Here is a 14843-nt window from a genome sequence, read left to right on the forward strand (position 1 = left end):
GGAGAAACTGTCCTCAGGCAGGATATATTGTTGTTGTATAATCCCTAGTACAGAGTTTAAACTGAGTTGTGTAATTGAGTAAGACTAAGGACTGTAGATAAAAAAGTTTGTCCTTTCCTTCTTGAGAATTCCAGACCCCTCTCTCCTTGGGGACCTCCGGACTTCTTATCAACCTGCCTAGGAATTGACTCTCTCACTCTTGAGTGAACTCTATGGCCACATCCCGGAATGTCAGCCGTCCCTGAAATACAAAGGACAGATGCCATGTGACTGTGGGAAGACGTCCTAATGTGACCCAAGTTGAAAACAGCAAGTACAGAGAACTAGTTTTTCAATGAGAAGAGTGTCTGATGGTATACAATAATATACTTTTTTATAGAGTAATATGCTCTAGTGCATTTCTAACCTGAAGAAAACAGGATGACAGATGATCCACAAAGCCACTTGGGCTTCCCTGGTGGCTCAGATGGTAAAGCATCTGTCTGCAATGCAGGCGACCTGGATTCAATCCCTAGGTTGGGAAGATCCCCTGGAGAAGGGAAGGCAACCCACTCCAGTATTCTTGCCTGGGGAATCTTATGGAGGGGGGAACCTAGCAGGCTATAGTGCATGGGGTTACGAAGAGTAGGACATGACTGAGTGATTCATTCATTCATCTGGGAGAAAAATTATTAAATGTGCTCAACAGAGGCATATTTAGTTTTGAGGGTTTTCCTTGTGTTGCACTGGATAAATATCAGTCAAAGCAGATTTTTTTAAAAAAAAGCACATTATGATTCAAGAGTTCTAGGGTGGGCCCACAGTTTTTCACCTTGAACAAGCATAGTTTTAACTAAATGTCTGGTTGTTCAATGGCCATTGTGAATAGCATGGAGTTGGTGATGGACAGCGTGCTACGATTCATGAGGTCGCAAAGAGTCAGACACGACTGAGCAACTGAACTGAACTGAACTGACCTGAAAAGAGCCATGGCAAACAGCCATGGCATCCAGTCCCATCACTTCAGGGCAAATAGATGGGGAAACAATGGAAACAGTGAGAGACTTGATTGTTTTGGGCTCCAAAATCACTGCAGATGCTGACTGCAGCCATGAAATTAAAAGATGCTTGCTCCTTGGAAGAAAAATTATGATGAACTTAGACAGCATATTAAAAAGCAGAGACATTACTTTGCCGACAGAGTTTCATCTAGTCAAAGCCATGGTTTTTCCACTAGTCATGTACGGGTGTGAGAGCTGGACTATAAAGAAAACTGAGTGCCAAAGAATTGATGGTTTTGAACTGTGGTGTTGGAGAAGACTCTTGAGAGTCCCTTGAACCACAAGAAGATCCAACCAGTCCATCCTAAAGGAAATCAGTCCTGAATATTCATTGGAAGGACTGATGCTGAAGCTGAAACTCCAATACTTTGGCCACCTGATGCAAAGAACTGACTCACTGGAAAAGAGCCTGATGCTGGGAAAGACTGAAGGCAGGAGGAGAAGGGGACAACAAAGATTGAGATGGTTGGATGGTGTCACGGACTCAATGGATACATGGTTGAGTAAGCTCTGGGAGTTGGTGATTGTCAGATGTGCTGCAGTCCATGGGGTCACAAAGAGTTGGACACAACTGAGCGACTGAACTGAACTGAAAAGAGCCAGGTACGAATTCATAGTTATTATTGAACTTTATGCGCTTTACAGATTTTACAGGTTTAATTGATTAGTAAGCAGAGAAAACAATCCTTTTGACCATTTGCGAACTATATAACTTTCTAACAGTTTTTTACTTTGTAATCTTGAATGAGCCACATAAATAATTTTAGATTAAAAAATATTGCTGTTCAAAATTGTTTGGAATATTTGATTAAATATTCAGAAAATGTAGAGCCTTGGATTTACTTCAATGGATCTGAGCTCGATTTTATGTAAAAAGAATTAAGTCAACACAAAGACCTGACTGAGCGACTGAATTGAACTGTTTGCAGAGACCACTCTAATGCATGTTTTATCAGTGGAGGTAACTGGCAAAAATATCAAAAAGAGAAAAAATGTCATATACTGTTAACATTTTCCTGCACACAAACATACACTAGTTAGGAGAAAAATGATTCATGTTTATTAAATCAGGAATAGATTTCTGTGACTAAATCTTATAATTTATTTGTGGCAATATTCTGTTTTTTTTAAATACACTAGAGTGCAAAAACACATAGACAAAAATTAGAGCTCTTGGTTCTGAATCTTTTATTCCTTTGAAAATCTCTATCATTTGTATTGCATTCTATTTTAGATATAACAGTTAAACATAAGTAATAACATTCTTGTAAATATTGTAGAAAATACAAAGATGTGATAAGAATTCTGTCTGGAAAATGAGTGTGGAGTATATTACTAATGGAAATGATCAGACCTGGGCTTGAGTGATGAAAACCTCCATTCCCAAAATGCAAGAACCTTACTAAACAGAGGTGAGTGTTCATTTTCCAAAGCAAAGGGAACTAAGAAGGCGCAGTTTGCTACGTTAATTTTGGCAGCTTATACACATCCCTCACTAAATCTTTCAAAAATCCCTATTAAAGTCAAAAAGCAGGAACATCACAGTTCACAATATCACAATATCGCAGAAGCACCTGAACCAGGGAATGTGAGGTGTAGTGGGATAAATGTTAGCAGTGATCTGAATCCTGAAAAATATCAGTTTTATACACAATTCACTTCTTATATAACTTCCATGTTCTGTATCCTAAGACTACACTTAAGAGTGAGTCCTTCCTACCAATATAGAGAAAGGTCTCTCATATTTTTCTCCTTCTATTTCCCAAACTTCCTGTGGAATTCTGGAGCACTGAGGTAATTCTGTTCATGAGGACAATTTCTTAATCCTGTTCTAAATATCTCAAGTTGCATATATATGTAAATTCATTCATAATTTCCCCTACTTCTCTAAGGTCCCAAGACTGAACTACATGCCAATGAGAATCTCAGAACCTATGCCTCCCCATGTTGATCTCTCATAAGGGGAATCTTTTCACCAGTTGAACGTCACTCATTCAGGTTGAGAATTCATCATGCTCTGTAGAAAGCCAGGATACAGACAAGGGAGACAAGGTTCTGGGACACAAGGGAGACGTGATCTAAAGAGCTGGTCCTCACTAGATAAGAAAAGGAAAAAATAAGAAGTTGATAACAATCTCCCCAGGCAGAAAAATTAGAAGCAGAGAACGAAAGGTTTGCAGGTTCCCTAGGTTCAAGCATTTTAGGGGGAAAAGCAGACGCAGCCCCAGACCCAGGACAGAACTGTCATTTCCTCCTCTTTTTCCTCCTGCTCTGTCTTCTCTGAGGATGTGATGTAGCAAACACACCTCTGCATATTGAAAGAATACCTTCAAAGGCAACTGCACATCTCTTTAACCTGCAACTAATGCACCTTCAGACAGAAGGACCTTGAAAACCTGAGAAGACCCACCTCTCCTGTCCTGTCTCAGGAGAGATTCAGGAACAGTTACTTCCTACCTGGAGACCAGCCTTTGAACTTATTTCTTGATTGTTCTCTCCTCAGAGAGAGCTCGTAATCCTCTGCTCACACAGATGATGTGAGCTGACTGATTTCCCTGGTCCAAATCCAGCTAGACCATCCCTGCAGCCTCACCTCAGACTGAAGCTAGGCCTCAGCTCTCACAGATGGACCAGGAGCCACGTCCTAAACCCGGGCCTCTCCTTAGAGTCCCCTGGAGCACTTCCTACACACCACACTGATGCTCCCACAGGACCAAGACAGAACTCTGTGGGGAGGTTATCGCTTAACACTGGTCAGGTGATCTTGATAGGAAACCAGGTTGAAACCACTTACAAGGTTCTTTCTGAACCATTTCAGTGAATATGAACCCCTCGAGGTCAGGTCCCCACTCTAAGAAGTTATAAATCTGCAGGTCTGAAGAGGGGTCATGAATGTCTCTTCAGCAAGTTCCCTGTTTATTTCGATGCTTCTCCCCCAAGACCCACACTCAGGAGCCCTGAGCTTCAGCCCTCACACTCAGCACACCTAAGACCTCTCAGGAGAGGAGGTTCTAGGGCAGGAATTTCTTAGGTCAAGCTTAGGACCAAGCAGAGAAAGCTCCAGTACTCGGGGTTCAGGCCTTTCTAAGAGACCTTGGTTGAAATGCTGTGGACTCGCCAGGCTGAGTGTGGATCGGTCCATTCAATCCAAGAGGAGCAGGAATCTAGAGCTCTGAGGGTGTCACTGAAGGAGGGCCTGTGCAGTAGACCCTGGGGTTCAGCAAGATTACTGGTCTCAAGGTGGGTGGTCATCTAGTGTTCGTGTTCACAGGACTGGCTGGTGTGAGTTCAAGGGCCTGCAGGCTGCCTGCTCCCCAGACAGACGCTGAGGCAGCAACAGCATGGAGTAGTTCAGGTAAACTCTCAACAGTACTCTCTATGATCCTTCCTAGAACCATCACAATGTCCCAGCAGTTACAGAGAAGTGGGGGGCGGGGGGGGGAGTACAATGGAGAAATGATGGGAAATATCCAATTATTTGAAGCTTAAAGGCAGTATGGAAACTAATTGTTACAGATATCATCCTTCTGTGCTAACAAAGAGTTTATTGTTAGGTATTTTCCCTTCAACCTTAAATCGGTAGGTTGACACTTCATTACACACCAACTTCATCACAAGAAACCGTCCAGTTTTATTAACATGTCATATCACACAGTCAGAATAAAACCTTTTCCACCCCACTATTTAACAGAATAAAATACAGGCTACAAGCATAAACAATGATATTCATTCCTCTGATACAATGATCTGAGCACTGTGATTCCTATGGTTACAAAATGGAGGTTAATTGTTAATGAAACAAGACATACACTAATTACATGACTTTTCTGTGACCGATTTCCATACATTTCTAGGGGATCAGAGATGTCTTTATTTGAAACATGTCAACTAATATTCATGACTTCTGTTGATATTATAAAGATACATCAAGATTTCAGTGAACTGTCATTGTATTTTACTTAAAAAGCAAGTGACATAACTATTGAAAATGTACATCTTACTTTAATATGTGGAATTACTCCCTGAACACTTACCTCATGGTGAGCTATAGGGATGTTTGACATGAATGACTAACACCTCCATTTAGATGTACATGTTACATTCCTGTGTCCTTAATCTTCTAATGGAGAATAAATATAAATGATTTCTCCTAGGATTGAAGGCCTTGTCTCATCTTTGAGATAGGAACCATTAGAAACATAACTTTGCATACACAATAGAAATGAAGCATAGCAGCATGGAGTAATTTGAGAGTTGAATCACATTGATTTTGGTTTTCAAACAATCAGAAATCATGTCAATATAAACAAAGATATATTGCTAATAATTGTACATTTCTAAATACCAACCTTCATCTTGTGATCCATACTAACATATCAATTTTCGATCTGTTTTAACTATGGATTACTATCTACAGTACTTCTCCTGAAGAGGAACTTGAAAAAACAGGATTGATGAAATGCTTTCTATTGTGTGGGCTTCCCTGATAGCTCAGTTGGTAAAGAATCCACATCCCACTCCACTATTCTGGCCTGGAGAATTCCATGAACACAGTCCATGGGGTTGCAAAGAGTTGGAAACAACTGAGCGACTTTCACTTTTTCCAGTGTGCAATTTATATTTATTTAGATTTAATTTTTATTGAAAACTTTTCTACATTTTCTCTACGTCATTCCTTATCTTTCTTTCTTTCTTTTTTTATTCCTTATCTTTCTTAAATAAATGGGCTTGTATTTTCTGAAGTGTATGTTTAGGACAAACCTCTTCCATCACTTATTACTATGGTTTCTCTCCAGTACGTACTCTCTGATCTCTAATAAGGTGAGAGCTCAGATTAAAGACTTTGCCACTTCTCCAGTATGAATTCTCTGCTGTTGAGTAAGACGTGAGTGCTTGATGAAGGCTTTTCCACATTCTTTACATTTGTAGGGTTTCTCTCCAGTATGAATTCTCTGATGGCAAGTAAGAGCTGAGTGCTTGCTAAAGTCTTTGCCATTAGCTTTACATTTATAAGGCCTCTCCCCAGTATGAATTCTCTGGTGTTGAGTAAGAGTTGAGTAGTGACTGAAGGCTTTTCCACATTCTTTACATTTATAAGGCTTCTCTCCAGTATGAATTCTCTGGTGTTCAGTAAGATGTGACACCTGATTAAAGGCTTTGCCACACTTTTTACATTTATAATCCTTTTCCCCAGTGTGAATTTGCTGATGTCGACTAAGGTTTGAGTAACACATAAATGCTTTTGCCCATTGTTTACATTCATAAGATTTCTTACCAGTGTGGATTTGCTGATCCCTTGACTAAGCTCTGAATTCTGATTAGAGGTGTTGCCACACTCTGTACATTTGAAAGGTTTCCATCCTGAATGAATTTTCCTGTGTCTACTTAGACTGGATGAGTTAGTAAAGGCTTTCTCACATTGTTTACACTTGTAACTTTAGTGCGGATTCTGAATACTCTGCTGTTGAGTGAGATTTGAAGACTGATTAGAAACATTACCATATTCACAATTGTAAGTCTTCTCTCCAGTATGTGTACTCTCATTTAGTGGAAGACCTGATGTTTGATAAAAGTTATTCCTACATGTACTATTGTCAGAATCTCTGTCTGAAGATTGAGGTCCCTGATGTTTCATAGCGTTAGAGTCTTGTTCAGTTTTACACCCAGTTTCTTTGCATGAATGGCTTCTCACGGCTTCATAAATATTGTTATGATTCTTGGGGGTAGATCTCTTACTTAAGGCCTGACTCGTGTTATTACACCTGAGAAGTTGTTCCGTATTAACAGTATCATGGTGTGTATTGAATATGATGTTGGGATTAACTCTCTTCCATTATTATCAACATTACACATTTTGGACCAGAGAAACTGTCTGTTGGTGGAAGAATAATGACCCCTTGCTTACAGATCCCTCAAACTGATTATATTGCGAGTTTTCCCCATCATTTTTAAATTTCTGGTTTTCAGACGTGCTTGAATGTATATGTAATCGAAGCCTGTGTTCAGAGTGGTTTGTATGAGTATTTGCAGTAGAGACTGGATGACTTTCCAGATTTTCCACATTTCCCTTCAAAGAACGTGCATGTTTCAAAAAATGATTTATGCCTTTGCTTGAAGAGATACATTGCTCTGCAGATGTTGATAACTGAAATGGGTGTTTTCCGCAGTTTGACTGACATTGCTCATTTCTTTGGGCAGTAATGTCCATATTGTGTGAAACTGTCTCAGTTCCTTTCTGTCCATATAAACATCTTCTAGATCTTTCACATACCCCTGTATATTCCTGGTCTTTCATTAAATGTTCATTTCCAAGGTGAGACCTTTCATATATTCCTAGGTTTGCTTTTTGGATTAAATTTTCTAATCTTGGATTCTTTGACATCAAACCACGGGTGTTGTGAGAAGACACAGCTGAAAGATACCAAATGAAAGTTTTCTTATCTACTATTCCTATCTACTGGGGCTGGTGTGAGCTCAGCTGGGACAGAAGGGGAGCCTCATTCTCTGTGGGAAGAGAATACGGCAACAGTCTGTGGCAGCAGGACAGAGTGAGACCTGTACACAGGGTACTGATCCCAACCCTGCCCGCCCAGCCTGAGAGGGTGTCCACTGCTGCAGACAAAGGCTGGGTGCTGCAATGTGGGGTCTGGAGAGCAGACCCAGGCAGAGGTCTCCTGTGGGCTGAGGTGGCATCCTGAGAGGTTTGGGGTGAGGGAGGAGCTCTATAAGCTAGAATACTTGTGGAGGAAGACTGAACCACCAGAGAGCAGAGTGCCATTTTTGAGTGATGCCCAAAGGGAAGACCCACCATTGCAGCCCCTCTCCCCCTGTGCCTCCCTCCTCCCCCAGCACTAGGAAAGGCCACCATCCGGGTGGGCTCTATTGAGCTCCAGCCACAGCTTCCCCCCATGCACCTCCTCCACAATCAGCAGACTCCTGTGCTCTGGGGCAGCCTCTGGAGCAGATACCTGTGGGTTGCCCACACACATAGAGGGAGCTGAAAGCTCAGCTGAGCCCCAGGGTTAATGAAGAAAACCTGAAGTCTCTCCTCACGGTTTCACAAACCATGGTTTTATACCTACCATTGGCTTTGTCATATCAGCACCTACAGAGCATCTGAATGGACAACCAGGGCTCCTCCAGTCATGGGAGGTGTAGCTTTAGTAGCTGTTGACTTTTGGGGATGTATACTAGGGGGTGGGGCCAGGCCTGAGTCTGAGATGCCCCCATAGCACCACAGCAGGTCCAGCTCCATGAATGCAATTCTGGGACCTGAGTTCACTGGAACTATGCTGGTGTTCCAGTGAAAACAACATCTGAGACACACCAGAGCAATGTGCCATCATGCCCATGGTTAAAGGGGGGCCAAGAGCAGTGCCAACATGGGGTCACATGAGACTCACACAGTGCATGAGCACACCCCAAGGTGAATATCCCCAGAGGAGCAATCCTTAGTGGCTTCTCTCCCAGTGGGTATCATCCAATCCTACCTGCCTTGACCACAGATCAGAATCACAGTGAATAAGTGGATCTGGGGCTCTTCTTCACCAACCAAGGAGCAGACCCCACCCCTGACAGGGCAGTGACAACCATAGAGCCAAGGGGAAGCTCCCCTGAATATCCAGGGGAGGCTCGGGTCACAATAACAGCATACATAGCCCAGATCAAGGGGATAAGGGTACAAGCCTGTGGACCAACCTCACCCCCTAGGGGGAAGACAACAGAGCAAGAGGAGCTAGGATCCTGCAGCCTGCAGAACACACCACAAACCCAGAAAATATCTAATGATTACTCTTTGACTTAAGTCATCTTAAATGCAGGTGCCACTAGGTGGCCTCTAATTCTTTAACTGACTTCTTATTTTAACATGTTCTATATGATGTTTCAATATAAAACTCATAAATGATACTGGCATAGGTGTAATCAGAAACCGAGGGCATGTAGGACAAAGTCTGGGGAAGCTGATAACAAGACTAATTAAATAAAGAAGCAGTTCTTGAGAAATTAAGAAATGAGACTTTAAAAATGTGGTGTTAACAGTATCAATGCTCTGTGGAGATCTAATTGGGAAGGAAATCTTAAAAAGACTAGATATCTGTACGTAAAATGGCTTCTCTTTGCTGTACAACATTGTAAACCAGTTATACTCCAATAAGAACGTTTTAAAAAGATTCTATTATCTAAACATTGCAATACTGTGAAACTATTAAAAATATGGTGGAAAATGTTTTATGCTCTTATGCCAGTTTATTTGAAAATTCTTTAAGTTAATTGAATATACTTAAGTCTTTTAGTATTGAGGAATTGGGGCCAATACACTTAACATTTCATATGAGTTCATTTGAAGAAAACAGAAACTTTGAAGTAACCCTGAGACTGGCATTCTTTCTCTTTAGGGAGGTTTTGGTTTATGCAGTGAAGAAATTACTTGAATTTAGCATTTATAAGATCATATTTGTAGCTTCCAGTGTTTTAGAAATTATGTCAGAAAACAAACAAACAAACTTCTGTCCCCAATATTCTTAGAACTTTGGCAGTATGTCTACAATTCCACTCACACACTGCCATCTCGAGGTAGAAACTTTAATAGGAGCGTCTTAGAGTTTTTCAGAAATGTCCAGGTTTCCTAGGGCGCCAACACACACCACCACCCCCGACCCTCCGCCCACTGAAGAAATTGAATAGTAGTAGATTCATGCAGGTTGTCACAGGCCAAGAGAAGGATTTCAGTTCTCACTGTGATTGAGAAAAGTAATCACTGGAGGTGAATTCAGGAATAATTTAAAGGGACAGAATGGGGCAGGTGATATCCGCCTATGACAGCAACAGAAAAAAACTCAGACTTCTCTAAAATCATTTCCATTGAAGCAGATCTTCCCAAACCACTTGACAAAGGATGAATTCCTCACTAATCTTTGGACCTGTCGTTGACTCATCGGCTCCATCCATTCATACATACCTGTGTATATGGCTGGCATCTCCAGTCTCCTTACATCCCAGGGATTTTTTATTTGCAGAAAGGTGATCAGGTCTGGCTTAGAGACCACAAGACCTGCTATCAGGAAAAGGAATATTCATTTTACTAGAGATTCATCAGTTTCCAATCTAATATGTATTCAAGTGAGAAGAGAAGGCACATGTGCTAAGTCACTCCAGTCCTGTCTGACTCTTTGCCACCCTATGGACTGTAGCCCACCAGGCTCCTCTGTCCATGGGAGTGTCCAGGCAAAAGTACTGAGTGGGTTGCCATGTCCTCCTCCAGGAATTCTTCCCAGCCCAGGGATCAAACACACTTCTTTTACGTCTCCTGCATTGGCAGGCAGGTTCTTTACCACTAGTGCCACCTGGGAAGCCCAGAGAAGGCATGGTAGAATGTTAATACAGCCTAGAACTAAAGTATTTGGGGACATAATTTCCTAAGCTGTATTAAAATTCCCTGGTGGCTCAGCTGGTAAAGAAGCCACCTGCACTGTGGGAAACCTGTGTTTGATGTCTGGGTTGGGAAGATCCTCTGGAAAGGGAACGGCTACCCACTCCAGTATTCTGCCCTGGAGAATTCCATGGACTGTTCCATAGGGTCACAAAGAGTCAGACATGACCATAGTTTTGCCCATTACATTATTACTACTAAGATTCTAGAGAAGGCATGGTTGAATGTTAATATAGCCTAGAAAGTTATATCCCCAAATGCTTTATCGAAGCACTTTTATAACTAGAAAGTACATAAAGAAAAGATCTTGCGATTCTAGTCAAGTACTACTAAGGCCAAAGTAAGTAAGTAGGAGATATCTGATTTATAAAGGAGAGTGGCACCCTTTTATACCACAGAACCTACAGAATTACCACTATCCTAGAAGAAGGATAAAGATTCCATCAAGGAAAAGTTAGAATCATAATGAATCATCATGAGGTCTTCTTTCTCAACTCATAAATATTCATTTCCCCATAGAAAGCAGGGATCTGAAACTATTATAAGGAGCAGAAGATTCTAGGAGACATTCTAGAAATGCAGGAACCAAAACCCGTGGGTAGAGAAGGGATTCTGGAAGGCAGTTATCCTCACCCAAGGAGGCCAGGTTCCTATAGTTCTCTAACACGTCCCTGTACAATTCTCGCTGACTGAAGTCCAGGCATTCCCACTCCTCTTGAGTGAAGTCTATGGCCACATCTTGGAATGTCAGCCATCCCCGAAATACACAGTACAGGTGCCATGTGGTCATGGGAAGACTTCCTAATGTGACCCAAGAGGAAACCAGCAAGAGAAATGGCTTTGATTTAGAAAAATGTCTGGTGTTACAGAGGAATATAATTTTTACACTATAATATATTCTACCACATTTTTAACCACAAGAAAAGAGGATGAGATACGATCCATCAACCACTACAGAAATTGTTCTGATTTGGAAGAGAAATTACAATCAGATTAAAGTTGCCATATTTATTTTTGAGTGTTGTACTCAGCTGACAGAGGATAAACTGTCTATCAAAAGAAACAGGAAATATTTTTAAAAAGCACTTCCTGATCCAAATGTTCTGGAGTGGGCTCAGTGTGCCACATTTTTAACAAGCTTATTTGAACTAATAATGTTGAAAATTCTGCTCTATGAGTGACAATGTTTGAACAGCAACGAAGAAGAATAGTAAAGAAAGAATTCACAGTTAACTTTGAACTGTAAGTGCTTTACAGATTTTACAGGTCTGATAGGACAGTAACCTCAGTGACAGGAATCATTTTAACGATCTGGTATATACTATTTTCTGACAGTTTTCAGAGTCTTGAATGTATACCAGACATAATTTAAAATCAATACTGTTGCTGTATCATCTTTTGGCAAATATGTTAACAAACATCCTTTAGATGACAGCTTAAGGGACTGGGGAGCCTGGTGGGTTGCCGTCTATGGGGTCGCAGAGTCGGACACGTCTGGAGTGACTTAGCAGCAGTAGCAAATTTTACTTCATTTTGTGACTCTGGACTTTAATCAAACAAAGACAAACGCACAGAGCTAACTCTAATGAAAGTTTATAGAAATTTCTGTATTTGTAAATAATACTAAAAACAAGAAAAGTGTTAGTCACTCAGTCGTGTGCAACCCCAGGGACTGTAGCCTACTAGGTTTCTCTGTCCATGGGATTCTCAAGGCATGAATACTGCAGTGGGTAGCTATTCCCTGCTTCAAAGAATCTTCAAGGAAGAAAAGGAAAGAAAATCTATCAAATGATGTTAACATGTTCATGCATACAGACATACACTAAAATCAGGACTGTATACATATTAAGAGAAAAATGGTCTTGGCAATAAAATCAGGATAATTTTTAACTGATTGAAAATGTACATAAATATTTGAGGATGCTATTGTTAGGTAGGTAGATTAGGGAAAAGGAGTCCAAAATAGTGGTGGCTAAAAGACAAGGAAGGTCTGAGGAACATCCGAGGACCAGAATGGAGACTTCAGGTAGAACAAACAACACTCCTGGCTAAATCCAATTTGCATAGGGCAGGCCCAGGTCGAGGAAAAAACATATAAAAGGAGGAGCCAAAGCTCTTTCTCTCTCCCTCTTTCTCTCCCACGTGTATGTGTGAGCTCTTCTCTTTTTCTCCCTCCCCCATGCGCTCCTCCACGCTCTTCTCTTGGAGTCTTTGGGTTGGTATGCCCTCACGCTTCGAGGATGGATTCTCCTGCTATCGTCTAAATAAAATAGAGCTCTAACACTGATTTGCCTAAGAGCTATAACACAGTTTGTCCAAGACCCGACAGCTGTGATGCGCCGAGGGCTTTAATATTCGTCGCTCCAAATCTTTGTTGTGAGGAGACAAAGAACCGAGGAACATACACTCGTGTGACAATATTATTCAAATTTTTAAAAATAGACTAGGGTGCAGACATACACAATGATTAAAAAAATAGACACCTCTGGTTCTGAATTTTTTAATTTCCTGAAAAATCTACCATTTGCACGGAACTCTATTTTAAAATTTAACACAGTTGAACATAGATTCGCAGTAATATGCTTCTTGTAAGCATTTTGGAAAATACAGAAATGTGATGAGACTCTATCTGTGATGTGAGTGTGGAGTGTACTGGAAATGATCAGACCTGGGCTTGAGTGGTGAAAATCCCTACTCCCAAATCCCAGCATCTCTACTAAACACACAGGAGTGTTGTCAACTACAAATCAGCACCTGTCAAGAGCATCGCCAGCGACTGAACAAGACCTTTTAGAACTAACACCCAAAAAAGATGTCCTCTTCATTATAGGGGACTAGAATGCAAAAGTAGGAAGTCAAGAAACACCTGAAGTAACAGGCAAATTTGGCCTTGGAAAGCAGAATGAAGCAGGGCAAAGACTAATAGAGTTTTGCCAAGAAAATGCACTGGTCATAGCAAACACCCTCTTCCAACAATACAAGAGAAGACTCTACACATGGACATCACCCGATGGTCGACACCAAAATCAGATTGATTATATTCTATGCAGCCAAAGATGGAGAAGCTCTATACAGTCAATAAAAACAAGACCAGCAGCTGACTGTGGCTCAGATCATGAACTCCTTATTACCAAATTCAGACTTAAATTGAAGAAAACAGGGAAAACCACTAGACCATTCAGGTATGATCTGAATCAAATCCCTTATGATTCTACAGCAGAAGTGAGAAATAGATTTACGGGCTTAGATCTGATAGATAGTGTGCCTGATGAACTATGGAATAAGGTTCATGACATTGGACAGGAGACAGGGAACAAGACCATCACCATGGAAAAGAAATGCAAAAAACCAAAATGGCTGTCTGGGGAAGGCTTACAAATAGCTGTGAAAAGAAGAGAAGCGAGAAGCAAAGGAGAAAAGGAAAGATATAAGCATCTGAATGCAGAGTTCCAAGGAATAGCAAGAAGAGATAAGAAAGCCTTCTTCAGAGATCAATGCAAAGAAATAAAGGGAAACAACAGAATGGGAAAGACGAGAGATCTCTTCAAGAAAATCAGAGATACCAAGGGAACATTTCATGCAAAGATGGGCTTGATAAAGCACAGAAATGGTCGGGACCTAACAGAAGCAGAAGATTTTAAGAAGAGGTGGCAAGAATCAACAGAAGAACTGTACAAAAAATATCTTCACAACCCGGATAATCACGATGGTGTGATCACTCATCTAGAGCCAGACATCTTGGAATGTGAAGTCAAGTGGGCCTTAGAAAGCATCACTATGAACAAAGCTAGTGGAGATGATGGAATTCCAATTGAGCTGTTTCAAATCCTGAATGATGATGCTGTGAAAGTGCTGCACTCAATATGCCAACAAATTTGGAATACTCAACAGTGGCCACAGAACTGGAAAAGGTCAGTTTTCATTCCAATCCCAAAGAAAGGCAATGCCAAAGAATGCTCAAACTACCGCACAGTTGCACTCATCTCACATGCTAGTAAAGTAATGCTCAAAATTCTCCAAGCCAGGCTTCAGCAATACGCGAACCGTGAATTTCCAGATGTTCAAGCTGGTTTTAGAAAAGGCAGAGGAGCCAGAAATGAAATTGCCAACATCCGCTGGATCATGGAAAACGCTAGAGAGTTCCAGAAAACCAATTATTCCTGCTTTATTGACTGCTAAAGCCTTTGACTGTGTGGATCATAATACACTGTGGGAAATTCTGAAACGGATGGGAATAGCAGACCACCTGACCTGCCTCTTGAGAAATCTATATGCAGGTCAGGAAGCAACAGTTAGAACTGGACATGGAACAACAGAGCAGTTCCAAATAGGAAAAGGAGTACGTCAAGGCTGTATATTGTCACGCTGCTTCT

The 14843-nt window shown here is 41.1% G+C and overlaps 1 protein-coding gene across 1 annotated transcript in view; it reads right to left on the reverse strand.

Annotated features, from left to right (window-relative positions):
- Positions 1 to 14843, reverse strand: part of LOC138419578 (zinc finger protein 85-like) — a 66486-nt gene that overhangs the window by 44721 nt on the left and 6922 nt on the right. The window contains 3 exon segments of the mRNA XM_070289310.1: positions 5891 to 6284; positions 6371 to 6475; positions 7893 to 8008. Of these exon segments, the coding sequence (XP_070145411.1) occupies positions 5891 to 6284; positions 6371 to 6475; positions 7893 to 8008 (615 nt within the window).

Source organism: Ovis canadensis, chromosome 14 (genome assembly GCF_042477335.2).
Source record: "Ovis canadensis isolate MfBH-ARS-UI-01 breed Bighorn chromosome 14, ARS-UI_OviCan_v2, whole genome shotgun sequence".
NCBI classification, from domain to species: domain Eukaryota; kingdom Metazoa; phylum Chordata; class Mammalia; order Artiodactyla; family Bovidae; genus Ovis; species Ovis canadensis.